This window comes from Ciconia boyciana, chromosome 5 (genome assembly GCF_034638445.1).
Source record: "Ciconia boyciana chromosome 5, ASM3463844v1, whole genome shotgun sequence".
Taxonomy (NCBI): domain Eukaryota; kingdom Metazoa; phylum Chordata; class Aves; order Ciconiiformes; family Ciconiidae; genus Ciconia; species Ciconia boyciana.
Window position 1 is genome coordinate 3398452 of NC_132938.1, and position 26011 is coordinate 3424462.

A 26011-nucleotide genomic window follows, 5' to 3' on the forward strand; every position below is an offset into this window, starting at 1 on the left:
ATACCTGCAGGCAAGCCAATGTTCCCTTGAATACCTTCATAGCTCCAGCCCTAGGCTCTCCTCGTTTGGAAAGGGATGCGAGGCCCAGCCTGGCTGCAAGTAATCACCAATCGTTTGAGCTCGGCGGTCACCATTAGTCCGGAGAGCCCGAAGCTGCCCATATCCAGCAGGCCACCAGTCTAGGTCCCCAGGATGTGTGGTCCATCCCGCTCTGGTGCCCACCCCATGACTGCTACTGGGTCCCTGCAGCAGGTCTTCTCCATTAGCTCACCCACATGGGAGCCACTGGGTCCCCTGAGGCGTCTGAGCTCACAGAGTCACGTTTGGTGACAGCCAGACACCAGCGGGAGACCATGGCACTGGCTCTGCTGTTCCTGAGAGCCAGGCTGTCCTAGGAGCCCTCTTGGAGGAGAAGGTCCCCTTTCCCCCATGGGTGGCACGTGGGTTCCCTTCCAGTGGCCGAAGGGAGCAAAACGTGCGCGGGTAGAGCTCCACCACCGGTGCAAAACTGCTCCATCACCGGTGCAAAAAAATGCTGCACAACCGGCCAATGTGTCTATGCAGTCCCTTTCCACGCAGCGGCATCCCCGCAGAGCCCAGCCCAGGGCTGGAGCTCCTCCAAGGTGTCTTCGTTTGCACTCACTCGGACCTGGTAAACGCTGTGAGCCGAGAGGAATCCCTCTTGGTCTTTGCCTTGCACCGGGCAGTACGCTTGTGAGGGTTTCCTCATCCTAAATCGATGCACGTTGCTTAGTTGCCTGTCTTCTGCGTCTGTTCTCCAGCAGATCAATAGGTGTCCCCCCAAAACCCAGCTCCCCGATGGGAGAACGTCAGGTTGGGCCAGCCGGCGCCCCCGAGCAAGCCTGCTGTCTGATTTCACCAGCAATAAAAGCCCCACGGAGGAGTGGCCAGAGCTCGCCGCTGCCGCTCCACCGCCGGGTGAGCTGCAGGCTGTGTCTGTGTGTAGGACCTCTGCATTAGAACCCTTCGTCCAACGTTTTGGACCTACCCAACTGTAAATTCAATCCCAGCCTTGTGCTTTCTTTCCTCTTGTTCGTTTCTTGACGGCTTGGTCTCTCTCTGCTCTTACTGTGAATTCAAACCAGAAGTGTTCTGAACTCGACTCCGTTACTGTTTTGTTTCTGCGCTGACTGTTGCTGGTTCTCTGAACTGCGTTTAACAAGACTTTGCAAAAAAAAATTTTAAAAAAATTTAAAAAAATTATATATATATATCTATATATATACTTAAAAAATAAAATATTTAAAAAAGAACTCCATAAGTTGAGCATTTCTCCTGTCCACCAGTCACTTCCAAACACCGTTGTCTTGACTTCGCCTCTGGTCAGTGTATTTAAAGACAAGAGGTTGAAAAAGAAAGAGATAAAACGCAGCGTTCTGAGATTTTTGTACAGCAAAGGTGTATCCGTTTCGGAAACTCTCGTTAAAACTATACCGCACTTCCCAATCTACTGCTAGTCTGTTGTATGTTTCCATTGGGTTATCAAGATGTGAAGAGCTACTGCCTTTGCGATTTTCTACAGTGAATATATATTTATCTGTACAGAGGTATGTATATATATAAATATATATGAAGATCTATATGTATACGTATCTCTCACTCTCCTATCTCTACGTAACTGTGAAGGATTTTTATTGGGCAAAATAAAATGGAGAAAGGCCCCGTTTTAAAAACCCGACTGTGTGGCTTGTCTGGTTGTGTTGCGGGTGGAAGAAGTGGCAAGACCCACGTGGGATTTTGGGAGGGACCCACAGCCGGGCTGGGGAACCGCAAGGAGACGGCCCTGCGAGGGAAGACCACAGCTCACACACCAGCACCCTCCGGTTGAAAGATTCCTCGTAGCTCCTGTCACGGAGGACGGAGAGCAGCCTGGTGTGGCGGAGCAGGAGAGGAGAGGTGGAGGTTGCCAGGAGGGGAGTGGGATGTTTGTGCCTATCCAGATGGGACGTTCCCCAATCCTGCTTTCCCGGAGCACAAGGGCTGCTCCGGCTCTTCAAGCACTTGAGAACAAGCACCACAAGGCCACTGTGGTGGCCGCAGGGCTGGCCAAGAAGTTTGTGCTTGAGGTCTCACCCCAGTCCATAGCTCAGATCCCCATGGATCTGTCTGGAGCCGTTGGGGATGTCCCAGGGCTAACTGAGAAAGACACAGGCTTTCCATCAGTCCCACAACTGTGGCATCTCCCAGCCCCATGCGGATGCCCAAGACCTCCCAACACTCATGTAGGTGACGGAATTGCTCCCAAGCCTACCACCACTGGCTCCCAAGCCAGCCTCAGACCTGAGGGATTTCCAGGTGAGCACACACTGGGGAAGACAAGACCCCAGTGGAGATGCCTGGCATGCCCCTGGAGCCAGCCATAGCGGTGGGAACCCAGCCTGAGCTAATTCCCCCTCCCTCCTGTGCCAAGACTTCGCTCGGAGCAGCCACATCTCCCACTGCAGCATCTCTCTGGGGTTCCCCCAGCTCTGGGGTTCAGAGGCGGCCACCTCCCAGAGAAACCTCCGCTGTGCTGGGGCTGCAAGGCTGGGAAGGGAAGCGGTTTGGGGGAGTGGCTGTCCAGGCTGCAGGGAACAGGGCCAGAAGGTGTGGGATCTCCGTCCATGGGCATCCTGATGCTGGGCTGGAGAACAGGGCTGCTTCCCCAGCACAAGCCCTTCACGCAGCGGAAGAAGTGGAAAATACAAGCAGTCGAAACGCATCAAATTCGTGTTGGATCCCCGGATGGGTGGGGTGGGGAGGAGGATGTTGCCAGGGAGGCAGTTTTGGAGGCTGACCCCAGGCTGAGGTCCGCTTCACCTTCCCTCACAAGCAGGGAGTCAACACAACGTCCAAAGAGTCCTGCCAGTTTGCAGGTTTTTACTCAAGTGAATCTCACGCCAGCTCCTTTGCCAGAGTCACATTAAAGCAACATCCAGATCAACATTATTTTCCTAAAAAAAACAATGAATCCAGCACTTTTCCCAACACCAGCTTTGCTAGAAAGGTCTCCTGTCCTCTCATGACAAAGCTGATGCCTCCCAGAACAAAGCAAGCATGTCAGGGATTCAATGATTTCCCTCAGACCAGATTTAAGGTCCAAGATGCCATCCACAATGCAAGGCTTTTATTACAGTTCACCACAACCAGCATGGCTCTCCTCATGGATCTCCTAAAGATGCAATTTCCTCAGTTGCTAGAGAACAGAAGGCTGATGCAAAGTAAAAAGTGAAATTCACGGGGCAGAAAAATTAGGAAGGGACATAAGTGCTAAGTAGCGCTGCCTATGTGCCAAGCTTAACGCACTTCCATGCTCAAGGCCTTAATTACCGTTTGCCAATGCTTAAAGCCTGCAGCTGACAGGAGAGAGGCATCTGGGCACAGCGGAGCTGTGAATATTTGAAATATTCAAAGACACCTGGATGTGGTCTTGGGCAGCCAGCTCTCGGTGACCCTGCCTGAGCAGGGGCTTGGCCCAGATGATCTCTGGATGCCCCCTCCCACCTCAACGACTCCGATTCTGTCGGTAAGGCTGCAATGAGGGGCGTCAGCTGAGACGTGCACGGAGCAGCCTCCGAGAGCCTGTGCTCTGGCCACCAGCCAGAATCCTCTCATCGTCCCCTGTGCCCCAGGGCCGGGCCCTGCCCCGCTGTCCACAACCAGCAGCCGCCCCTTGTGAGGGGAGACGGGCCCAGCACGCCCGGCCAGGCCGCAGCCGGTGGGGCCCAGGGACCGGCTCCTGGGGGGCTCCTGCAGGCTGCGGCCCTGCTCGCCGGGGCAGCCATGAGCCTCACGGCCGCTCCCCGGAGCCCTCCAGGCCTGCAGCCACCGCGGCTCGGGTGGGCTCGCAGGTGACCGCGCCCCGGGCCGGCATCGAGCACCCGAAGAGCCCCGACCCCGCCGCTCCGCACCGACATGGCGGCCCCCGCTGGGCAGCCACGTGACCCGCTCCCGTGTCACATGACCCCCGCATCACGTGGCGCCGGGCCGCGCCGCGCGCCGCTGGCGCCGCCTGCCGGCCGCGCGCCGCTTCTGTCGCCGCCGCCGCCGTCGCCGCGCGGGGCCCCGCTCAGCTCCCGTACGGCCGGAAGTGCGTCACCGTCAGGTGGCCGGAAGCGGCAGGAGGCGACGGGGGCGGCCGGGCGGAGGGGCTGGCGGGCGGCAGGGCCAGAGCCGGCGGCGGGCGCCGGGCCCCGGTGAGTGCGAGCGGGCAGCGCGGGCCGCCACGTCCCCTTCCCCCTCCTCCCCCCTTCCCCTTCTGCCCCCTCAGCAGCCCCGCCCCTTCGGCGGGGGGGGGGGGGGGCACAGGCGCATGCGCGAAGGCGCCCCCCCCCCCCCCCCCGGTCCTTCCCGGGGGCAGCAGCGGCGGGGGCTGCAGTGCCCCGTGTCCGTGTGTTTATACATATACATATCTATATCTATATGTACGGGTGCAGCCATACGGGTAAGTAGCGGGGCTCGGGTTTCCAGCGGCGGCAGCTGCCCGCCGGGGCCGGGCCTGGCGGCCGCTCTGCCCGGGCTGGTGGCCGAGCCCTTCATCGCGCCTGCTGCCTTCTGTCGGCGGCGGGGACTCGACAGGGAGGGGGAAAAAGCACAAACGAACAAAAAAGTGACGGTTTTGCACTCTGACGTCGTAATCTGGTGGGGGATAATAAGTCCTTTCCTGTTATTTTTCTCTTCAGCCCAGGCGCAGGTGTTAACTGAGGGCTCTTGGCCAAAACGAGCTGGTTTACCCCCAACATGTCACTGCTCGGATCTGAAGTTCCTCCCATGTACCCAGGAGATGCCGTCTGCCCCTTTGCTCTCAGTGGTGCTGGGCAGGGGGAAGCACGGGACGGGGCGGCCTGCTGCAGCGGTGGGTGGTCTCCTAGCGTGGGTCCTGCGAGGGTTTCCCAGTGCTCCTGAAAGCCCCTTTGCGTGTTTCAGAGGGACCGAAAGCACAGGCAGCAATTTCAGAGTGCACCTATATCCCCTTTCACAGAGCCGATACTCCGAGGCGGGTGGCATCCCTCCAGGAATGTTGTTTTCCCTGGTGTTCAGCTCACGCTCAGCTGTGCAGTTGCGCTCTTGGCCGAGAACTCAGCCGTAAGCACGACACACAGATGCACACACAAAGATGTTTCCATCCCAGAGGACCTCCACAAAGTGCATTCGCAGCCTGCAGGGCCCCGCTCCAAAACTGGCTTTCTGACTGGCTTTTTGGAGTCACTGGCAGTGAAATTTCTGGAGAGAATTGCCCAGAGGTGGGAAGGAGTTTGGCTGCGTTTGAACAAGAAGAGAAGTGCAGCGGGGAGAAGGAAGGAAGGCTGATTAATCAGGGTAAGAGGAAGAGAGGAAAATCAAGCAGAGGTGTAGGTTGAGTTGGAAGAGAAATGCTGTAGAAACTTGCACGATCACAAAGATTGAGGCTGGGGGTGGGTGAAAGGGCAAAAGGCTGCTTGGATCCAGCCTGTTCCTTTCAAAGGTGCTTGGAGTATCTCCACCCATGCTGACCTCGCTCCCCTGCGCATGGTCTTCTCTTTTTTTGCTGGATTTAGAGCAAAGGAGGAGAGAAATACTCTCTTTACTGAATAGCTTCCCAAATGCGTCACAGCTTAATGCTAAACTACGTGGATGGTGTTCTTAGCAGCACACGATCTTCGCCTTCGGAGCCTTCAGTGTGCGAACGCTGTGATTTTGGTTCTCTGAGGTGGGGCTGTCGTCACCGAGAGGGGTGTTTCTGGTAACAGCAGAGTGCTGGATTTCGTAGGTAGTTTATCCACTTTCAACAGCAAATAGAACTTGTTTAAATAAATGGCCTGTCTCTCAATAATAGAAAAATAAATAGAGGACATGCAAAATAGAGTCAGACAAGAAAGTCTCTTGGAAAGCCTAGGTAGGACAAACCTCCTCTTGTCCGAGATCATTGTTGCAGCTTGAACCAGCCCTCCGAGTGTCCTCTCCTCTAGAAGAGGAGATGATGTCGAAGGGGATGGGGTCATTCCCCCAACCACGGTGCAAATCTGAGCCTTGCCCACTTCACGGCTGCCTGTCTCCAGCCACATGAAGACGGCATTGCTTCACTTGTGGCCAGTTCAGGCTGGACATCACAGCCAGTAAGAGCTAGGAATGATACTTTCATCAAACATTTCTATGTGCTAAACAGGAGAGCTTTGAAATCCAGCTCCTGCTTGCTGCTGCTGACGGCTTTGCGAGGCCTGGGCTGTGCCGCAGCGTCACAGCTCTTGGCTCAGATTTTATTGTCCAGGTTCTGAGGGGCTTTTCCTTTCCCCCGCTCACAAAACAGGCAGGAAGGGGTAGAGTCTCTCCTGCCTGTCGCGATTCGACTTCTCGCACTGGAAGGGGACGGTTACGGCCTTGCAGCTGCCTGGCTGGCAGGGAGTAGCACAGCCGTGAGGGTCAGCAGTGCCTGGGCTCTGTGGAGCAGAGCCTGATCTGCACCAGGGGGTTGCCTTGTGGTGTGCTTTGAGATACAAATAAGGTGCCCAGCAAGCTTAGCAGCTACTGAGCATCTCACAATATTTATCAGCCAGTTACTAGTCATCTTAAAAACGCATTGGCTTCTTTCTTGTACCCTCCTCCTTGCGTGGCTGTCTCCAGAAATCTTCATCTCTGCTTGCTCTCCCTCTTTTTCTCCCGAGAGCCCCCTGTTCTCCACCCAGGTTGCTTTTTTCACCTCTTCTGCTGGGGCGATTGAGAGGATTGCTGCTCCAGCAGCTTCTCACCCGCCAGCTGGCAATTGCTGCTCCCAAGCTCTGCCCGTGGAGCAGAGGATGCGAGGTCTCCTCAGCTGCCTCAGCGCGAGTCGACACGGTTGATCCCAGAGGGCTGAATTGAGCCACTTGACCTTGCACCGGAGCAGACTGGGAGTGCTCCCATGCCAATTCTGTGCTGAGATCCTGTCCTCAGACAGAAACTGAGCCCCAGCAAGACAGAGGTAAAGCTACCTGGTGAGAAAACAGCCTGCAGAGAGCAGCAGGCTGCTTGTGCCTGCGTCAGATCAGAGATGTCACCTACCTGTCTGCTCCTGTTACTGCTTTTGCTGCTGTGGGAGAGTTCAGGGCGCATATGAGACAGCCAAGGCTGCTGCAGGGAACCATCCCCCTGGCAGGCAGCACCCCACATCTGGCACCAAGAGGGAGCAAAGACTGTCACTTCGACTCTCCCCATCCTCCCTCCCTTCCCATCTTACCCTTCCTTGGGAGGAGGTGATGCTTTGCTGTTGTGATGCAGGAACAGATCATAGAATGGGTCGTGGGAGACGTGGGGATTCTTGTACTCAAAAAAAATCCAGTTTATGTTCAGCCAGAGCTGCCTGTGATCCCCCATCCCGCTGCAGCCCTCTCCTACTCAGACACCCCAAAGCCACAGCGTTCACCCCACCTCTTCTTCCCCCAAGGTATCCATTTTGTTGCTGCAAAACTGAGTTTGCCTGCGCTGATTTGACATCTTGCTCTAGCCCTAATCGGGAAGCCGCACGTATAAGCAGAGCTCAGAGGGATGCCCATAAAGGATTTATTTCCCCCATGTGGGGAGCGCAGAAGCTGATGCGTGTCGCAGTTGCAGCACCTCTGCCAGGTTTTGGCTTTCCTGGTTGCCCTGTGGTACTGAGAGCACAAGGGATTTTAAAGAAGTTGAAAATGCCTGGTCTAATGCATCTTTGGGGTTGGCCACACGTGGGGGGATAAGGGTGTGTTACGCAGAGCGCTGACCTGGTGCTTTTTTTAATCAGCATCTGAATCATCGTAAACAGGCTCATTGGCAGCTTCTGCAGGCTGGCAGCACGCAGCTTAACTCCTGACAAATTTCTCATCCTCGCCCTCTGTGCTGTAGCTGGTTTAGGCAGGAGTTAGGAAGGCACCTGGCATTTTTAAGCCTTCTGTACCCTAAAACTATGGGAAATGCTCCCAAGTCTGAAGCATAAAGCTCTGTTCCCTCTGGTTCTCAACTCGGGATGTAGCATCTCATAACGATTTGTGTTATTTCTGCCATGGTCTTCCCTGACTGTTCTGGGGCCACATTTCTCCTTTCAGCTAATCTCCACCTGCAGGTTGTGGCCCAGCTTTCACTCTGTGGACTGGTTTTGCGGAGACTTTGCTCACAGCCTCTACATGCTGTCTCCAGGTGCAAAGAGCAGTGCAGCACCCTGGATATTTCAACAACTTCTAGGGTGGTGGTTGGTGTTGCAGACTATGGTGACCAAAGTAGCAGAATGCTCTGTTTGAATACATAAAGCCTCTTGAAGCTGCAGCTCTACTGCAAAAATATGTTTTCATTGTTTAGAATGAAAGAAAAGCAGATTGGGTCTCTTAAGAATGAAAAAAGAGATGACTTCTTCCTTAACTCCCACAGTCTCTGGCAGGTTTCGTGTAGCTGCTGAGTAGCAGGTAATACCCGACTGCCGTGTACCCCGACTTCGGGTATGGCAGGTCACCTGGGTGCTTGTCTTGAACTGCCTTTTCATGAGGTGGTGTTCGATAGCGGCTGCCTTACGGCTTTGCAGGGAAACAGCTGCCCTGGCTAGGGGAAACACTGGCATCGCCTCACTTTCGGTAGCGTAAAGGATAGATTAAAAAGTGCTTCGTGTTAGGTGGAAGCCACTCATTCTTCGTCTGCCCTTTTTTCAGTACCTGGAAGCAATTCTGACCCCAGTAAATTGTGATCCATGGCTACAGTGCTAATATGCCGAAGATTTCCAAGACTGAGCAGGGTGACTACATTTTCGACTACAGTCAAGTGCAAGGCCGAGAGCGGAAGCAGCAAAAGTAAGCAGGAAAAGGAAGAGAACCCAGAAACAGCCAAGACGGGAACCAAATCTGCGGCTACAATCCAGTTGCTGAATCCACTGGACTACAGAGTGTTGTATAATCCATCTGCCTATGCCAAAAGCAGGGCTGCCTCTCAGCAGCACGCTGCTAGGAGCAGTGGCCAGGCTCTCGGTGAGACTTTCACCAGCCCTGGCACCGCACAGGTTCAGCATACATTCGGTACCGCCTCTTCTCAAGCCTTGCCACCCCTCAGAAATGCCCTGCCAAAGCCCAAGTCCAAACTGCTCCTCCAGCAGACCATCTCGGCGCAGCTCTCTGCGGCACAAACCAAGGAGGAGGCAGAAAATGAAAAAACAGAAACGCATGACTCCAAGGAGGACCCTCGTGTGTTTCAGAAGGGGAGGCCTGAGTACAGATCTCTCAGCTATGACAAGTTTGAGCCGATAGAGACCCTTCCTTTAGAAGAAGGTGACTCGATTTTACACAGTGTGGCCATGTGCAAGGGCAGCCAGAGCCCAGGAACTATCACAGATTATTTTCGCAAGCTGAGTCGTTTGCCAGTGGAACAACACGCAACGTTGGTGTCCGAACCCAGGTTTAATACACTGTGTTGCTGTGCTGTCAACAGCATCAAGTTGTTTAGTACTTCGGACCTCATCGATATTTTAAAGGCTTGTGTTCGTTTGGTTTTTCCACCCACCCACCCTCTGCTGAACGCGTGCGAGAACGAATTTTGCCGGCGGGTGTGGGACATGAACTTGGACCAGCTGCTGCTGGTGGCTGATTGCTGGCGCTGTCTGGAACGTAGCGTGCCTTCCTACCTGAGCATTTTGTTCAGCTATGCCAACATGCACTGGAAAGACCTCGCTTTGCCCCAGTTTGTTCAGCTCGTTTATATCATAGGTGAAGGCCGGAGGTCACCCGCAGACTTGACGCAGAAGGTGGAGAGCATGATTTTGAAGTACTTGGACTCCTTCACCTTGGAGGAGGTGGGTGCTATCTGCTTAGGGCTCTTCAAGTCCCTCAGTGGCATCTCTGACCACGTCATGAGAAAAATTGCAGACAGAGTCTCTCTGCAGATGGAAGACATGAGCACTTACGCTTTGGTGAACGTACTTAAAATGCTCCGCTACACTCGCATGGACCACTTACCCCTCTTGAAAGGGCTTGGGAAGGTTATTCCCGCTCGGATTCCTACGATAAACATCCAGGGCATCATGCACATCACTCTTACCTGTTCATCCCTACACTACTTTGACGAAGGCATTATGGCTGCTGTAGCCATGTCTTTGCCTTCCAAGGTGACTTACTGCCGAAGCAAAGATGCTGCCAAGTTCTTGTGGTCGTTTGGATGCCTGGACTATGAACCTCCGAACGAGGAAGAGTTTTACTCCAGCCTGATAGAGCAGATGCATAGAAAACTCCATGAATTTGGGAGGTTTCCGGAGCATCTCCTTACTGGTTTGCTTGGCCTGGCATTTGTCAAACGCTTCCCAGAGGAGCTGATAGACTATGCTTTGAGGGATGAGTTTGTCCAGAAAACAAGAGGTAGTAAATATGAGCTCAAAAAGGACCTGTTCACCCTTAGTAAGAGTGTTGAAATTGAGTGCCCAAGCTACCAAGGCAGCCGCCTTCCACCTCACCTTTATCAAGAGATTACTGAGATGGTTTTGAATTTTGCAGAGCAGGAAATCTATGTCAGGCCTGAAATTGTGGAAGCCGCGTCTCTTCTCGAGAGCATGTTAGGTGGCCCCAAGTACGTGAAAAACCACATGATCCTGCCTCACACGAGATCGAGTGATCTGGAGGTTCATTTGGGCATGGATGGACATCCCATCCCTTTCAACTTAAAAGACCCTATTGTAGATAAGAAACTAAAAGACATCGGAGTTAGTCTAACGGATGACTTAATGACTCAGCTTATAAAAGGGAGATCTTATAGCCAGTCTCCCGTGGAAGTGGAAAATGAAGCCAGGACTCCCGGTCAGGCGGGAGGGAAAGAAGCACGAACACCACACGCGGGGGATCGTGCTGCGCTTTCAGGTGGAGCTCTCATTGCAGGTGCCAGATTGCAAGTTGAGCCTAAATCGGGGCACTGCCTTGAAGCCCCCTCATCTCTTGCACTGGATCGGCAGCCTCGGGGGGTGAAACTGGCTATTCAGGTGTCCAACCGAAACCACTACTGCTACTGCTCCAAGCGGCTCTTGGGGCTGCACTGTTTGAAACGGCGGCAGCTGCAGCAGCTGGGGTATGTGGTGGTTGAGCTTCCCTTCTGGGAATGGTTTCCTCTGCTCAAACGCACGCGTTTGGAGAAACTGAGCTACCTCCATTACAAAGTGTTCGACCCAGCGCTGCTTAGCAGGCCTGGCTAGTTTGGTGTACTGCTGGCTCAGAGGCTGACACGGCCTCCCAGATGCATCTCTCTTTCTGATTACTGATTAAAATGGTCTCTGAGTGTTGGTTAAGTTTTTGGCAGGTGCTTTGTGTGCTCAGGCTGCCTTTGCGAAGTCAGTCATTTCTGCTTTGCTGACAGTCATCTGTCCCGCCCTCTCCTTTTGTACATAGATCCTCAAATGCTTCCATGACAAATAAAAACTACTGTCCTATTCGTTTTTCTCCATGATTATTTTTTTCTCTGCCCTAAATGAAAGTGGATGGATTTGGTGACTTTCTGACAGTAGAACGGTGTCAATGCTGTCGTGATATTTGGGAGATAATTGGGGTGATTTTTAGTCATGAAGCTGACCTGGGTGCCAGGAACACACGTACATATTTCCTTACTGTTTCCATCACCATCGAACTGGAGCTCGTGGGCACGCAGTCTGAGTTTCTCCTTTAGGAGCTGTGTGTGAGCAGGACAGAGCATAAAAGCTGAGTGGTGAGATGGAAGCTGGGGCTGAGGGTTGGGGTGCTGTGGCCCTGAGACACTAATTTCTTGCTCAGCTCTCAGCAATGTCTGGCAGAGAGGATTTGCATCCTCTTGACCCTGTTGATGATGTCTGCCGCCAAATGGGGCCTACAAATCCACCTTGAGGCGATTCCCCTGCCTGGGTGACAACGAGTCCTGTGCAAACTCTAGCTGTGTGGAGCATCTGCTCTGGAGCAGCTGGTTTCACCCTACGTCACATGGCTTACCGTGTTATTTTCTTGCTCAGGATGGGGCCCGGTGTCCAATTTTTGCATGCTGTTCTGAGGACAGAGTTGCTGGCTTCTTCCTGAGCTTTCAGGTGGTGGTTCTCCCCGAGAGGAGGGATGTTTCCTGAGGTGCACAGATCAGGCTCTCCATCTAACCACAGCTGTAGGGATTATTTCACATGGAGCAGCAAGTGAAACTCCCATTCCCACTGCAAAGGCAGCCGAGCTGTTCTGGCTATTTTGCAGTGCGGCGTTTCAAGGTGTACAGAGGTGGAGGGCGGGGAAGAGAGGTGGCGGATGGGGAGGAGAGGTGCCGGTAAGCAGGTTGCTGTCCCAAGACAGATACTGTAGACAGCTCATTTTGGCTGCCTGGTGTAAAATGTCTGGGCTGGTTTTTTCCTCTCCCTCAAATACTCAGCGTTACGGAGCACCTTAGTTCAATGTCCACTATGCACGTTCCTTATTGCAGCAGCTCCCTAGTCGCATGTAGGGACACCAGGAAGGCACTTAGTGACTAGCTCCAGAAAGCCTGGCTTTAAATGACTTGTCCAAGACCACAGAGGATCTTGCTGACATAGAAGAGTACAGAGTACAGTCCTTCGGGTCTGCATTTCGCTGCCTCAGTCGAAAGATCTTTGTTCACCTTAGGAAAGGCACGCACACAAGAGAGGTGGGACAGTTGTGTGACATCCTGATGGCACTTCATAGTTTTGAGTCCTTTGTGACCTTTGTGTCGTTTGTTTTGATGAGTAATGACTTTAGTAATGTAGTTTTGTGGGTGTTGTATTTTTAAAGTGTTCGTAAATTCAGAACCCCCTTCGTGCCGCAACCGCCTGGGTTGTCGCTAGCACAGGAGACCTCCACACAAGTTTGGGGCGTAATGGCAGCAGTAGCCATGGGAAGCCCCATCCACTGCCCTGTCTCGTTCTTTTTCCAGAGCACTTTACAGCTGCATTTCCCCACCTCTTGCTTCAGCCCAGGCTCTTTGCCAAAGAGGTCCTGGGCTCACTGTCCCCACCTGATTCTAGCTGCTCCTCTGATCTGTTCTCTCACCTGCTTTTGCCTGTCCCTGCTGATTTTTGTTCCCAGCCTGCTTCTCTGGCCTCAGCCAGGCTTTTTACCTTCCTATCACAGTCTGTCCAGCTAGTTCTTACTTTCCTTCTTTACACAGAAGCTTAGTCCTAACCTCATTCCATTTAATCTGCCCCTTCATCCCCACTGTCTGTCTTCTGAGTTGTATTTTCTTGAGAAGAAGCTGGCTAAAAGCCCTGGCTAAAAGCAACTCAGTGACCAACTTTTGCTGTGAAGCAAGAGTGTAGCAGAGCTTTTCAGAAGGGAGAGCAGTGGCTTGGACATGCAGAATAATGTGTTTTCCTACTGAGATGTTGAACCTGGAAAAATTAGTCTGAGTTTAAGTCTGTCAGGGTCAGAAAGAGGTAGGAGAGAATCCTATAAAATACGCCTGTATAAATATACATAGTTCCTCATGCTGCAGAACAAGGGGCAGCTGAATTGAAAGACAGCAAGTTCAGTGAGAATAAATTGTTTGTAATTAACCAGAGCTAATTGCCACAGGTTATTAAGAGTGTGGTAGAAAAGGATGAAGATTTAGGACACAGCCTCAGTAACAGCCTTAGGCTTGGAAGAAGACGTGAGTCTGTCCTGAGGAATGGCTTGCGCCCGTCCGTGATTTGCCTGGCACGAGGCAGCACTGCAAATGGGAGGTTGCACGACCGCAAGATCCACGGGAGAATTTGGCATCGGCCGTAGGCAGGATCTCAGTAAACAGTGGCTCATGAGGAGTGAGTTCTTAAAGCGAGGAGTTTGCAGGGATGCAGAGGTGAAGGTGCCTCTCCTCACTCACCTTCGTTCAGGGAAGGTCTCGCCGAGACTTGCCGAATGCAAATTCACCAGTCTGGTCAGGTTGGAAGGGATATGGAGAAGTCTTCAGCCCAGGAAAAAGAGAAGTGAGGAGGAATAAAAGAGAGGGCAAATCTTGAGTCATTCCAAGAAAGGGATCAAAGAGAATTGATTTGCCATTTTTCGTAATACCAGTGATAGGAGGGCCAAGCTAATTTACCAGGCAGCAGGTTCAAAATGAACCAAAAGCTGTAGCTTTGTCACACAGCCTGTAGTTAAACCAGCAATCTCACTCCCACAAGATGTGGGTGCCAAAAGTCAGGCCAGTTCAAAAGCCTATTTGAGCAGTTCCTCACTGGCAGCCCTGTACTGGAAGCCTGTCAGGCTCAGAAAGCCAGGAAAGTAATACTGAAGGAGCATTCGTTTGTGCTTGCCCCGTTCCTGTGTTCCCTGTTGAGGAGCAGGAATTGCTCCTGATGGCTGTCAGACCAAATACTGGGCTAGAAGGGGTGCTCGACTGGCCTGCTACACCTCTTCTTAGGTTCACGCCTGCTTCGGTCAAGCATTGGCGTTGCAGCCTTCAAGCTCTGCTCTCTGCAGGCTTGGCTTCTGTTGTGTTGATTTGTATATGTTGGATTTGTACCTCGGATACCACATTTCTCGGTTCAAGCTGTTGCGCTCGATTGCACGCAGACGGGACTGCTCCCGCACGCTTAGCAGGCAGAGGAAGCGAGCTCGTTAATGCTCTGCGTTCCAGCGGCCGGCCCGACGTGTCCCCCGAAGGCCAATTTCATTTGGGCTGAACTAACAGCTTCAGTTGAAAATCATTAAAGGGCTCCTTGTTCTTGAAGGAAGCGGTGGGTTCCTGATTTGCAAGATTGCCCAAGGCAATGGCATATTAAAACTAAGGTTAATGTAAGGTTAAAACTCTTACCTCGCAGATAATTTCATTCTTAAAAGGGATCTGATATAACCAATTCGAGTCACATTTTTTTCAGTGGAAAAGATGGTGCATTCACTCGAGTTTCTTTAATGAACATTGGCAGAAGAATCAGCTGGGTCGGTGTTCACAGCACGGATAATCTCCCTTAGAGCTATTAAACGCCCTCTGCTCCCTTGGAGCTATTAAATACCAATTATTAATATTTGTGTTTAATCTTAGCTTACATCTGAGGCTCCCGAAGCCCTCCAGAAACATTTCTCTTTGCAGCAGCGGTGTGTTAGTGCTGGCTGGTGTCACCCTCATCCCGAGAGGCCCTGTCTGAGCTTGTCGTGTTGGGTGTTGTCCAAGAGCGCAGGCAGGTCCTGCCTCAAACTGCTGAAGGCAGCAGATAGACGTGGCGTGCGGGGGGAACTGGGCACGGAGGCAGAACACACAGTTCAAGACCACATGGTGGGAATGGACACCGGCTCTTTCTGCCTCGTAGCGGTGAGGGGCTGCGGTGCTGAATGCCCCGGACAGATCAGAGAGCAGCCCACGTCCTCCAGGTCCGGCTGAGGCTGCTGAGGGCTCACACCGATTCCTTTGACAACCTCATGTGATATTCTGATGCTTTACTGTATCTACAAAGCCTCCTGCATCTTTGATAAACTTTCAGATCTAATTGCTAGACTATCCATAGGTAAGACGTTTTTAGTTAAAATAGCCATTTTCTCTTTGATGCTTCTCCAGGGGTTCACTAATCAATCTTAACGCAATTTTTTTCTCTTGATCCTGTCTCTCTGCCACCGTCATTTGGGTTTATATTGGGTTCACCTCCTGGACTCAGATCTGAGCTGCATTTTAGGAACTACCGAGCTTGTAATTCATACAGGCTCCGAAACACGAGATCCTTTCACTGTTCGCTGATGTTCACTGTCTTTATTATGGCGGGTTTTTTTTTTACAGGCTGAATCTGATGCTCAGAAAGTGAGCTCTCTCCAGCTGCCAAGATGGTAATAAACGTCTGTCTCCCACAGTTCAAGCCAAGAATTCACTGCAACAAGGTAAAATAATGATGTGTGGGGTTTTAGGGAGCTGGAGGGGTGGAGGGGTTAGGTGGAAGTGGCATGCTGGAGTGGTTGGGGCTGGGGAGGGCTTGTTCGCTGCTCATCTGTGATAATTAGCAGTGTTTCTGGAAGACTGATTTTTGCCTTGCCATGCCAGGCTACCCTGAGAAAACAAAGCAAAGGCAACTCACAGCAAAGTCCTGTCATTTTGTGTGGTCTGGCTGGTTCAGGGAGGGATTTTAACATGGGAGGCTGTGTATGTCCGCTGGCAACAGAAGCATTGAGGGCAGATGCAGTCCCAACCTAGGTAGGGTGCAGGCTCTCTAGTCTGCAGAGCTGAGAGCGTTTTTGTCAATTAAAATTGTTTTCCAGGGATGTGGGAGGGTTGTGATTTGGGTGGGTTTGCTCACAGCTTTCTCTTCCAAGCTCACCAGTCTCCTGTCGTTCCCAGCAAGGAGGTTTTATGAGCTGATGTTTTGTGAATCTGTCCTCCTGGATCCCCTTCCACTTTTGTGCTTCGGTCTTAAGAGAGTCATTGATGTGCAAGCACTAAGAGAACCCGTGTCTGGGTGCTTGGGATCTGCAGCTCACATGAAGATTAAGTGGAGCTGAAGGCTCAGTACTTTGAAAAATCAGTATTGAGAGATTTCCCAGAAGTTACTCTGCAAAATTCAGTTTGTCTTGTCTGTGCTTTGGTCAATCTCTGCTAGCTAGTGTTAGAACACTGTATAACCTCCTGTGACTGCTCTAATGTGGCACACACTAATTGTTGGAAGGAAAAAGCCCTGATTTTGCAGGATCTCATACAAAGACAATGTTACGTGCTTATGGATACGCGTGCTTTGACCTGAGATACCTTTTTCCCTGCACTATTAGAGCTTTCCCTTTGTCCAGTAGAATACGCAGCTCTTGGCAACGTTTGCTGAAGTTACTGTACTCTACAAGTACTTAAGTTTTCAGCCAGCATCATCAGAATCTCTTAGATATTAGCTAGTTTTTAATTCAAAGCCATTTTTTAATTGTAAGTCTCCCCACCGACTCACACCCCAAAATCCAAGACAGCCTTTGGATTTGTTAAGTATTGTGCTGTAAAAATAGCGGTACAGGTGTGACCATCCATGCGGGTGGTGTGTTGAGAGACCCAGCCACGCTACTGAGGTTTGGTGTGATTGTTGTGATCAGGAGGGTATTGAGTGACCGTATTAAGCAGGTGGAAGAAATAGATATTCCTTGCTGGTATCTGTTCATTTAACAAGCGCTGCAGACTTTTTAGGCCCCAGGGCTTCCAGGAAAAGGAATGGGTAGAGCCAGCCTGTCCAGGAGCAGACCAAAGGGTGGGATTGCATGTTCTGGGAGACGTGGGGTGGGACCCAGCCTGGTTAGACGGATCTCCCTCAGGGATGGGTAGGGTTGATCCCAGAGCAGGAGAAGGCAGTCGGCTACCTGACCTCCGGAGGTTTCTCTGGGATCCTGGGTGAGTCAGGGTACGTTTCCAGGTGGCAGGATAGGCTGACAGAATGTTTCACCACTGTTGAAAGAGAGGAGACTCCCGTCCCCCCCACGCACACATTCTCTGCTCCCAGTCACACTCTCCCACTTGACTTAGTTCACTGACCCAGCCAAAACCACAAACTGTCCATAATTTTCCACTCTTTTAGCAGTTAAATCAGCTCTGCAAATGGCTGGCCAGGTAACAGAGGGTGGAGAGAAGAGTGGATGGGACCATGTGGCTGGAGGAGTGTGGGAGTGGGTCTGCTCTGCCTCAGCAGCAGGGATCTCCTGTGTTGTCTCAGGTGCACGTGAAACCGCAGCCTTGGTTCCTAGCTGATGTCATCTGGAGAATCTGCATAAATGCTTGTGAAATTAGCTTCCTTTTATTTTATTCTTTCAAATTAAATCCAGTTTTCTCCTGAAACACAGATTTCTGCTGATGGTTACGAAGTGGAGAATCTGATCTCTGAAGACCTTGCCAGGAGAAATCGTGGTTTCCGCAGCGAATACTTTATCAAACCTCCAGTCCACGTCACGATCTCTTTTCCTTTCAACATTGAGATCTGCAGGATCAATATTGACATCTCATCCGGGGGATACCAAACCTTCTCCGGGCTCGAAGTTTACACCTCTACCTCATGCAATAAAACCTCTTGGCAGAGCCCTGAGGGTCAGTTCTCAGGTCTGGCCGGTCAACCTGTGTCGGACAAAGATACTTTCACACTGGTGGGCAAAGCTGTCTTAAAAAATCAAAGCAAAGTGACGTTCGGCCACAGAGGCTTCAAGCCAAGGCCTCCCTTCCATCAGATGGAAAATGTCTTCTCCTACCCTGGCTCTGCATCTCAAGACCTCTGGAACAAAGGGCCTGCCTCGCTGAGCAATGTGTCGCACTTAAAAATCTGCATCACCCACGTGGCCGGAGGTGGCCTGCCTTGCATTAGGAGGCTGGAGGTGTGGGGACAGCCTGCCAAATCGTGCCCACAGGAGGTGATCGAGGGTGTCTTTCAGGTGGCCTCCCAGTTCTTCACCCAGGACGTTGGGAGCTTCAAGCCAGAGCTCTGGACGCCGATGGAGAGCGACTGCGTGCCCTTCAGCGCCAACGACAGCGAGCAGCAGACCCTCCGCAAGCTGGTGGACGTTGTCCAAGATATCCCCGAAGAATTCCTGGACCCCATCACTCTGGAGATCATGACCTTGCCCATGCTCCTGCCCTCCGGGAAGGTGATCGACCAGACCACCCTGGAAAAATGCAACCGGAGTGAGGCGTCTTGGGGCAGGGTACCCAGTGATCCTTTCACTGGGGTGGCCTTCAGCCAGCACTCGCAGCCCCTACCTCACCCTACCCTCAAGGCCAGGATAGATCACTTCCTCTTACAGCACAGCATCCCTGGCACCAACCTGCTCGGGAGGGCTCATGCCTCGGAAATGCTCGTACCTTCTTCCGTTACAATGTCTTCTCTGAAAAGGAAAATGGACTGTATGGATCAGAGCTCCGTGCAACCACCTTATTTTTCTTCTACAAACTTACTTGTCACGTCTACCTCAGAGAACAGTGCTAAAAAAATGAAAACTGACAATGACTCGCATTTGATCCAAATGGACTGTTCGACAGGTATCGTGACTCCCTAAGTCACTTGTGGTTTTTGAGTGTCTTGACAGCCTGGGGCCAGGTTTTCAAGTCAGAAGGCTCTAATACAGATTCCCATCCCCCCTCTAGAAAGCTTTAAGGCCGCTGTATTTTGATGTCGATAGATGTGGAAGTCAGGTCATCATCTCATTCACCTCCCCTCTCCTCAGCACAACCTGCCACTGGATGGCATTTGCTCCCATTCTGTTTCACTTTTTCTCATCTCTAGGCTCGTGGTTCTCATCGCGTTACCTGTGCAGTCTTTTTCGCAGCCCTCTTGTTTGCTCAGGTTGCTGTGTTTCCCTTTTAGTTTATGTCTCCTTTCTCCTCCTTGCTTCCAAGCCACTGTCTATGTGGAGACAACGTTTTTATCACAGTGTGCTGGTTTGAAGTTTCTTTATCACGGGCGATTTATTATCCCAGACATCCAATATGTTCTTGCATCAGCAAGAAAATATGCAACAGCAGGAAAAGAAATGTCTGGTGGTGCAGTGGTGATGGCACAGGGAGTCCTGGCTGGTGTGGATCTTATCACAAAGAGTGAGGTGGGGAGGAAAGCGGGAATGGGGCACTAATCCTGCTCCTGGATTTCCCTAGCCAGGCACTGCCAGCCTGGGCTCTTGGTGCAGCTGGTTCCCTGCACGCTCAGCGTCATCGCTCAGATTGTGTCCCCGGGGACACGCTGGCTCCTTACCTTCTCACGGGGCTGCTCTTGTTGTGGCAGAGGCTGAGCCTGGGGAACACGTCGCTCCACAGCCTCCAGTCCACGCTAATCTTAGTGCAGCAGCGCAAGGGCTTGGAACAAATGGCAGCAAGGGAATTGCAGGCAGTGCTGCCTTCGGAGCAGGGAGGAGAGGATAGCACAGGCTGGGAGAGACTTGCCCAGCGTTTGCAGCTAGTTAAAGCAGAAAACCGGGTCGAGATGTTAGACTCTACCTGGGATGTGACTTGTGTCTACAGGGAAAGGAAACGGGCACTGGTTTCCTTTCATCCTTGCTTTTCTCAGAGATGGTAGCAGTGCCGCTGGTCATAAGCTCCAGGAGGCCGAAAAAAAGTCCAGACCTGCAACCCTGAGATAAATTCCCTGAAAAGCTGAGTGCTTTCACCCACCTCGGTCCCCAGCCGTGCCACAGCTTCTGACCAGGCAGCCAAGGCAGCGTTGCGGCCGCACAGACAGACCTTTGGATCCAGCGAGCGCTGGGAGCAGGAGTGTAGGATACTCTTTGTAGGTCCAGCAGCTCCCACCCAGCAGCATCCAAGTGCTGGGGTGGGCTGGACTGGTGAGGAAGCGACAGTCCTTAGAAAGCAAAGGTGATCAGTGGTTTAAATACCAAGGAGATTCACACCTCTCTCCCCAAAATCTGTTCCCTCTTACGGTTTATTCTCTAAATGATTAGTACCTTCAGCCTCCAGTCCGTGGTGAAGAGCGTGGCTCGTGGGCAATTGTTCCTCTTGACTCCATGCTAGATCTTTTGCCCAAATCCACATCTATTTTGCCACGTTTGCTTTCTCCCTTGTTGGCACAGGAATTCCTGAAACGTACTGGAGTTACTGTCAGTGCAACTGTTACGTGGATATAACAGTACTTCATACAGCAACGCTTGCATCTTCTGTCGTTCAACTGAGTTACTGCTTTAGGTAATGATCCCGCTGGAGGAGGAAGGTAAACTTAAGCTGGGAGGAGGGAGAGAGACGTCTTTAGCAATCTCGTATTTAGATGAGCTTGAAGAGAGTGGCCGTGTCGGTGAGGCTCTGTTGCGAGCAGTCTGGTCTGAGTAGGACGGTATAAATACATGGTGCACGGGTGTCTTCTGGTCACGTAAAGGCTGTCTCTCTAGGCAGGTAAGTTCAGTTTCCTTGTGTTCTCTGAATTAGTAGTCTGTAATGTGTCAAAAGGTGGCCCGCAGCTTCTGATTGCTGTTAATGCCTGCTAGTACCTGTCACTTGCGTTGTCTTTCTCCCAGAATTGCCCGGAAATGTTTCAAGGAAAAAGCTTAGGTGGTTCTTTAATTTTAAACAAATTCTTTAAAGACTTGGTAGAAAATAATTGATGTTTGGTGATACCGGAAAGAGTAGGAAGAAGTCAGACTGCACATTTCTGCTCTGATCTCTCAGTCTAGAGCTCGTTCCATGTTTTAGGAGGAATCATTAGTTATTTTTATTGCAGAGGCGTGTAACAGCTCCCGCTGGGGATGTGCCCCAGCCCCACAGGAGCAGAGACTCCCTGTGGGGTCCTGGAGCTCCCCGGGGAGCCGTGCCCATCCATAAATAAAAGCACAGTGCTCGGCCCAGGGAGCTCATGCTTCAGTATTTCATCAGCCTTGATTGCTGTAGCAAATGTGCAGCACTAATTCAAAGGTCTTCCTTTGGGAGATGAATTTAACGGAATTAGTGATGCAGACAACATTCTCTTAATGCATAGGCTTAATTAACGCCTTCGGTATTGCACAGGACAAAACGCTGCAGGGAGGGGTCCAACCCTGTGCCTTTGGCTTTATCCCTTGACTCAGAACTGGGACAGAGAGAAAAAAATAAGTCCTCCAGATTTTGTTAGTGGCTTAAATGTTCCCAGTTAGCTGCTCAAAGCAAGCCTGGGAGCACTGGGCTGGGACCCTTGGGGGAGCGGGCTGAGGGATCTGCCTGGCGTTTCAGAGGGAAATGGGTTTCTGGATCATTTGGCATTTTGGCCTTGTTCAGAGCTGCAGGTGTAAGCCGGCACCTGAATGTTTGTTGGCACTGGGGTATGAGGTGAATGTCTGACAGTAATCCGTAGGGCTTTCCATCTGTAGGACCCAAAGGAGATGAGGCGCTACATCCCCCTCCTGGCACCTCGGTGGGGAAAAGAGACCTCTTGAGAAAACAAGTGGCAGAGCTCCTAAAATCCCAAGTCTTGTCCCAAAGGTTCAGAGGCAAAGCAGCATTTCTGTTGCACGTTGACGGCTTTCTTTTTCCCTTTTCCGCTTCTCGAGCTTGTGCTTCTCTTTGCAGATCTGGTTTCTCACGAACAAAAACTGTCGGAGAGTTTGGACACTGCCTTGAACTCGGCGCTCAGCTCAATGCCCTCGTTTACGGCCAAGCTGATGAAAAGCCAGCAGCAGGCGCAGAGCGAGGGAGGCTGCAGCAGTTCGTGGGGCGCGGGCACCGTCCTCGGTAAGCAGCAAGCGCCTCTGGTTCACCTTCGGGAGCGAGAGAGGAGAGGAGAAGTGGGACCAGGTTAACAGGGAGGATTGTGCTGCTGCTCAGCATCTTTCTATGCCTCTTTGGACCCCAAAATACTATATATTCAATACAAAAGTATTTTATTGTCTCCCAGCAAGCTTTACTTAACAATCCCTAACTACTGCCTTTGCATCTCAGCAGTTTTAATGGTTTATTCTCCCAGCAAGGCAGGCTAGACCTTGTTGACCCCCAGAAAGTGAGGTATGTGGCCCACGTCCACAGTTAGAGCAGGCTTCAGCATGAGTCCTGTGATCTGCCCGCGTTGTTGGCTTTCGCTTGTCTGCGCTGCCCAAGGACAGTCCTGGATGCGTTGCTCTGAGACGCGGTGCTCAGCCCAGCCTGCACCAGGTTAGGTCAGGCTGAGAGCTCGCCCCGCGCCAAGGCTTTGGCTGTTCCCAGAGCTCTGCGAGTTGGGCTGAGTGGCTTAAATATTGCCCGTTAGCTGCACAGAGCAAGCTGGGGAGTTGCTACGTGGGTGGGGAGTGAGTCTGGTGCAGAGATGCAGCTGGAGAGGTGTAAATCTAGCGAATACCATGTAGCATGCTGACCGCTAACAGGAACAGGTAATGGTAGCAACGTCACAGGCCAGCCAGCCAAGTGCGTGCTCAGAATCCCATCAGGTTTGAATAGGTATAGGCCGGGCTGTTGAGTCCTCACAGTTTTCATCACACCTGCTGGTTAGACATGCTAATCCAGCTGTGTATGCATACCCAAAATGATTTCTTCAGGGTGCAGGGAAGCATTGATCCTTCATATGTCCCTCCCTAAGGACATATGATGCCCTAACTGCTGGCTCGCTCCTCTTCGTCCCCTGAGCGAGGATCTGCCCACTTGTGGCAGAGAAGAGGGTTCAGAGGGACCAAGTGACCCTGAGAACGGGCCGGGACTGTGCAGCTCGCAGTGGCTGTCTCTCTGTCTGAATAGCTTTCGCTGTTTCGCAGTGACATTAAGCTATTAAGCTTTTTTCCTGTCCCCTTTAAAATTGCTGCTGTTTAAGAGTTGACTGAGAAGCCCTTGGCAGGTAGTGTGTGACAGGAATGCAAAGCGATACCTAAAGCGTTTCACTTGGGAATCGGTGATTGTAATCCGAGCGCTGCAAGAGCGGAAGGGAGGCTGATTTAGTCTCAATAAAAGTGACAAGCCCTTTACAGTCATCTGTCCTCAATTAAAAAGCCCGATGGTGCAAATGCTGACGTGATCCAGCCCCTTCCGAGCACAGTCTGCCCCGGAAGTTAGACCGTTCCCTTCCTTATGGTAGTGATAGAGAAAACGGGCCGTGGTCCTGAGCCATGAGCTGTGCCTCATGTCTGCAGAAAGCGGGGCCCTCGGCCCGTAGGCGGGATTGGGCGCGTAAGGGGTGGCACAGCGTGGACTTGTCACCCCCCCCGACTGCACCACTTCTCCTGTCACCTTTGCAGAGCACGGCAGGAGCAGCCAGACCCCAGGATGCGCTTCCTGCGGCAAAACCTTCTCCTCTTACTTCAAAACGGAGCCCGTTTACCAGCTTTCCTGCGGCCACCTCATGTGTCGCCCGTGCTTGGCCGAGAAGCAGAAGTCTCTATCGTCGATACTGTGCGGGAGTTGTAAAAGGTCGGCTGCCACGCACGACGTCAGGAGGGTTCACTTCTGAGCCCTCGGCTGCCGGAGCCTGCCGGGAGGACGAGAACAAGGAGCCGCTGCTGTTCCCTGTGTCTGTATTGATCCGTAGGAGGAGGAAGGCCTTTGGAGAGCTTGCCAGATGAGCACCCGTAACGGCGGAGAGGACTTGGTCTTCTTGTGCTTACAGAGTAGTTGGGGGGTGGGGGGTTAGAGCATCGCGCCAGAGCAAAGCGATCTGAGGATAATAAAAGCCATAGCTTCTTTAACAAGGAATATGTATTTATACAGAACTGATTTCCACCTGTCGCACCCGCCCTCTTACCACCATCCCAGTGGCTCAGTGGTTTAGCATAGGTGCCTTTTGGACTGTGAGTTTAGCTTCCCTGTGAGTTAAAACCATTTACATATTTGACGAGCAGCCATTCGGTCGCGCACCAGGCGAAGTCCTTGCGATTGACAACGTGCAAGCTGCCTGACTTCTCCCCTTCCCCGCCTCACTCCCCTCCTCCCTGCGGTGCCCTCGCTGTGCCGCAGGAGCACGTCCTTCATCCTGGAGTCCAGCAAGTCACGAAGAGAGGCCGTGGTTAATGCGTGAGTAACTGGCAGCCATCTCATCCTGCTCGTACGAACTCTTGTAGAAAAGCCATCGCGTTACACCAAACGTCACTCTCGGTTTATGTCGTGTGACTGGACCAGCTCCCGTCTGGCTGATAGACATTTAAGCCTTAATAAAATTATGTTTAAAGTCAGCTTCTCTTTCTGACTCGTAGTTGGTCTCATTGTGCGTCCTAATGATTTCGTGGAGTGAATCCCTTTGCAGAGTACTGAACAAACAGGCTGGAAAAAGCAAAGTCAGTCGACACAAAGGATCTGCAGACCCGTGGGTTTTAGGGGGGTTGTCACAGCAGCCGCGTGGACCGTCACAGGGTTGAGACTCAGATCCCTAAACCCCAGGAGGTCTGGTCTTCAAAGAGCTGTTCAGAAAAAGAAGGTAAATCACTCGGATGTGTTCTGTCTCCAGCGTGTCCTGGACGTGCCGAGGGTAAGGTGACAGCAGAGGCTTTTGTCACCTGTGTAACCCCCTGCTGTTGCCACTTAATTGGTAATTTGTCTCTGCGGAGCAGATGTTCCTCGCCCGATGTTCTGTGCCAGTTTCTCTGGGGTAACGAGCCTCCAGCTGACTCGGCTCACCTTTGCGTGCAATACCTTTATTCTCTTAAAAGGCACCTACTTGCTGAGCAACCCGTAATGTTCGTGGCTTTCTGGTCGCGGGAAACTGCAGTCTCATCAAGCGACTGAAACACGGCTTTGTATCAGCACTGAACTGGTCTTGCTCTTTGTCTGCGTCAGCGGGAGTTTATAATCCGTCTCCGTTGGTAGCAAAAAGAGGAAGTCCCCTGTCTTTAAATGATAAACGGTCAGAAAATAGGCAAAAAATTCCTAAAAATCGCACAATTCAGAGGCAGCAAAACCGCTCTGTGGTGGTGTCGTGTCTGCAGTGAACCATCCCGGCGTGATTCAGCGCTCACACCTCCTCCGCCCCACATCTCCGGGAGCGATCGCTGCCGGAGGAGCTCCCCATCCGCACAGCCGTCTCCTTCTTCTCTGGCGCTGACGAAGCCCGGTTGCCTCCGACGAAACCCAAAGCTGCCGGCTTAGCCAAGCATCTCTCCCGCCCAAAAGTTTCTCATGATATCCTGCCGGTGGGCAGCGATTCGGGCTGGGAGCCATCTGGCTGGGGTTGAAGGCGAGTTAGCTCTCAAGGTTCCCTTCCTTCTCCAGGGAGGGACGGGGAGCGAGCGCGGAGCCTGACGGGGCAGAGGTTGGAAGGGACGGCAGGGGTCCAACCCCTGCTCAGAGCAGAGCTCGTCTCCATGTTACATCAGGTTGCTCAGAGCCTTCATCCACCCTATTTCTCCTCCTCCTTAACCCCGTAGGGCCCTTTGGCAGCAAGTTTCAAGCCCTGCATCCCCTCTTGCTGACGCAGGAGGGGAGAAGGGATGAATTTCCCTCTGCGCCCACCTCTCGTTGCTTAGGGAAGGACCGTGTACCAGCTGGGTGTGAGTCCTCCTGATCGCTCCCCTTGCAAACGAGCGGGGGCACTGAAACCTCTGTGGGCAGCAGAGACCCTCTCTGCACCCCGAGAAGATGGGCTTGGTGGTCCTCACGTACCAGGACTTCCCGTGGGGTCTTCTGCCAGGACCCACAGCAATTCCCCTTAAGCTCCCACACAGAATGGGCAGATGATGCCACCGGCAAATTTATTTCCTGGCGCTGAGCCCGTCTTCTCTTCGGGAGGTGGGGAACAGCCTTTGATTGAAGG

The 26011-nt window shown here is 52.2% G+C and overlaps 2 protein-coding genes across 9 annotated transcripts; both read left to right on the plus strand.

Moving 5' to 3' along the window:
* The first annotated feature begins 4093 nt into the window (after positions 1 to 4093).
* On the plus strand, positions 4094 to 24437 carry UBOX5 (U-box domain containing 5). Of its 6 annotated transcripts, none has more exons than XM_072861348.1 (6): positions 4094 to 4196; positions 15652 to 15749; positions 17673 to 18855; positions 20397 to 20508; positions 21859 to 22020; positions 23508 to 24437. In XM_072861348.1, the coding sequence occupies exons 2-6, from the start codon at positions 15696 to 15698 to the stop codon at positions 23674 to 23676; spliced, it is 1680 nt and encodes a 559-aa protein (XP_072717449.1). In that variant the 5' UTR covers positions 4094 to 4196; positions 15652 to 15695; the 3' UTR covers positions 23677 to 24437. The 6 variants fall into 6 exon arrangements, with proteins under 6 accessions (XP_072717449.1, XP_072717453.1, XP_072717454.1 ...); XM_072861350.1 differs by lacking the exon at positions 4094 to 4196 and adding an exon at positions 4341 to 4444; XM_072861349.1 differs by lacking the exon at positions 4094 to 4196 and adding an exon at positions 5194 to 5319.
* Positions 4121 to 11376, plus strand: FASTKD5 (FAST kinase domains 5). Of its 3 annotated transcripts, none has more exons than XM_072861345.1 (2): positions 4121 to 4196; positions 8628 to 11376. In XM_072861345.1, the coding sequence occupies exon 2, from the start codon at positions 8666 to 8668 to the stop codon at positions 11138 to 11140; it is 2475 nt and encodes an 824-aa protein (XP_072717446.1). In that variant the 5' UTR covers positions 4121 to 4196; positions 8628 to 8665; the 3' UTR covers positions 11141 to 11376. The 3 variants fall into 3 exon arrangements, with proteins under 3 accessions (XP_072717446.1, XP_072717447.1, XP_072717445.1); XM_072861346.1 differs by lacking the exon at positions 4121 to 4196 and adding an exon at positions 4343 to 4444; XM_072861344.1 differs by lacking the exon at positions 4121 to 4196 and adding an exon at positions 5179 to 5319.
* Positions 24438 to 26011: the final 1574 nt, after the last annotated feature.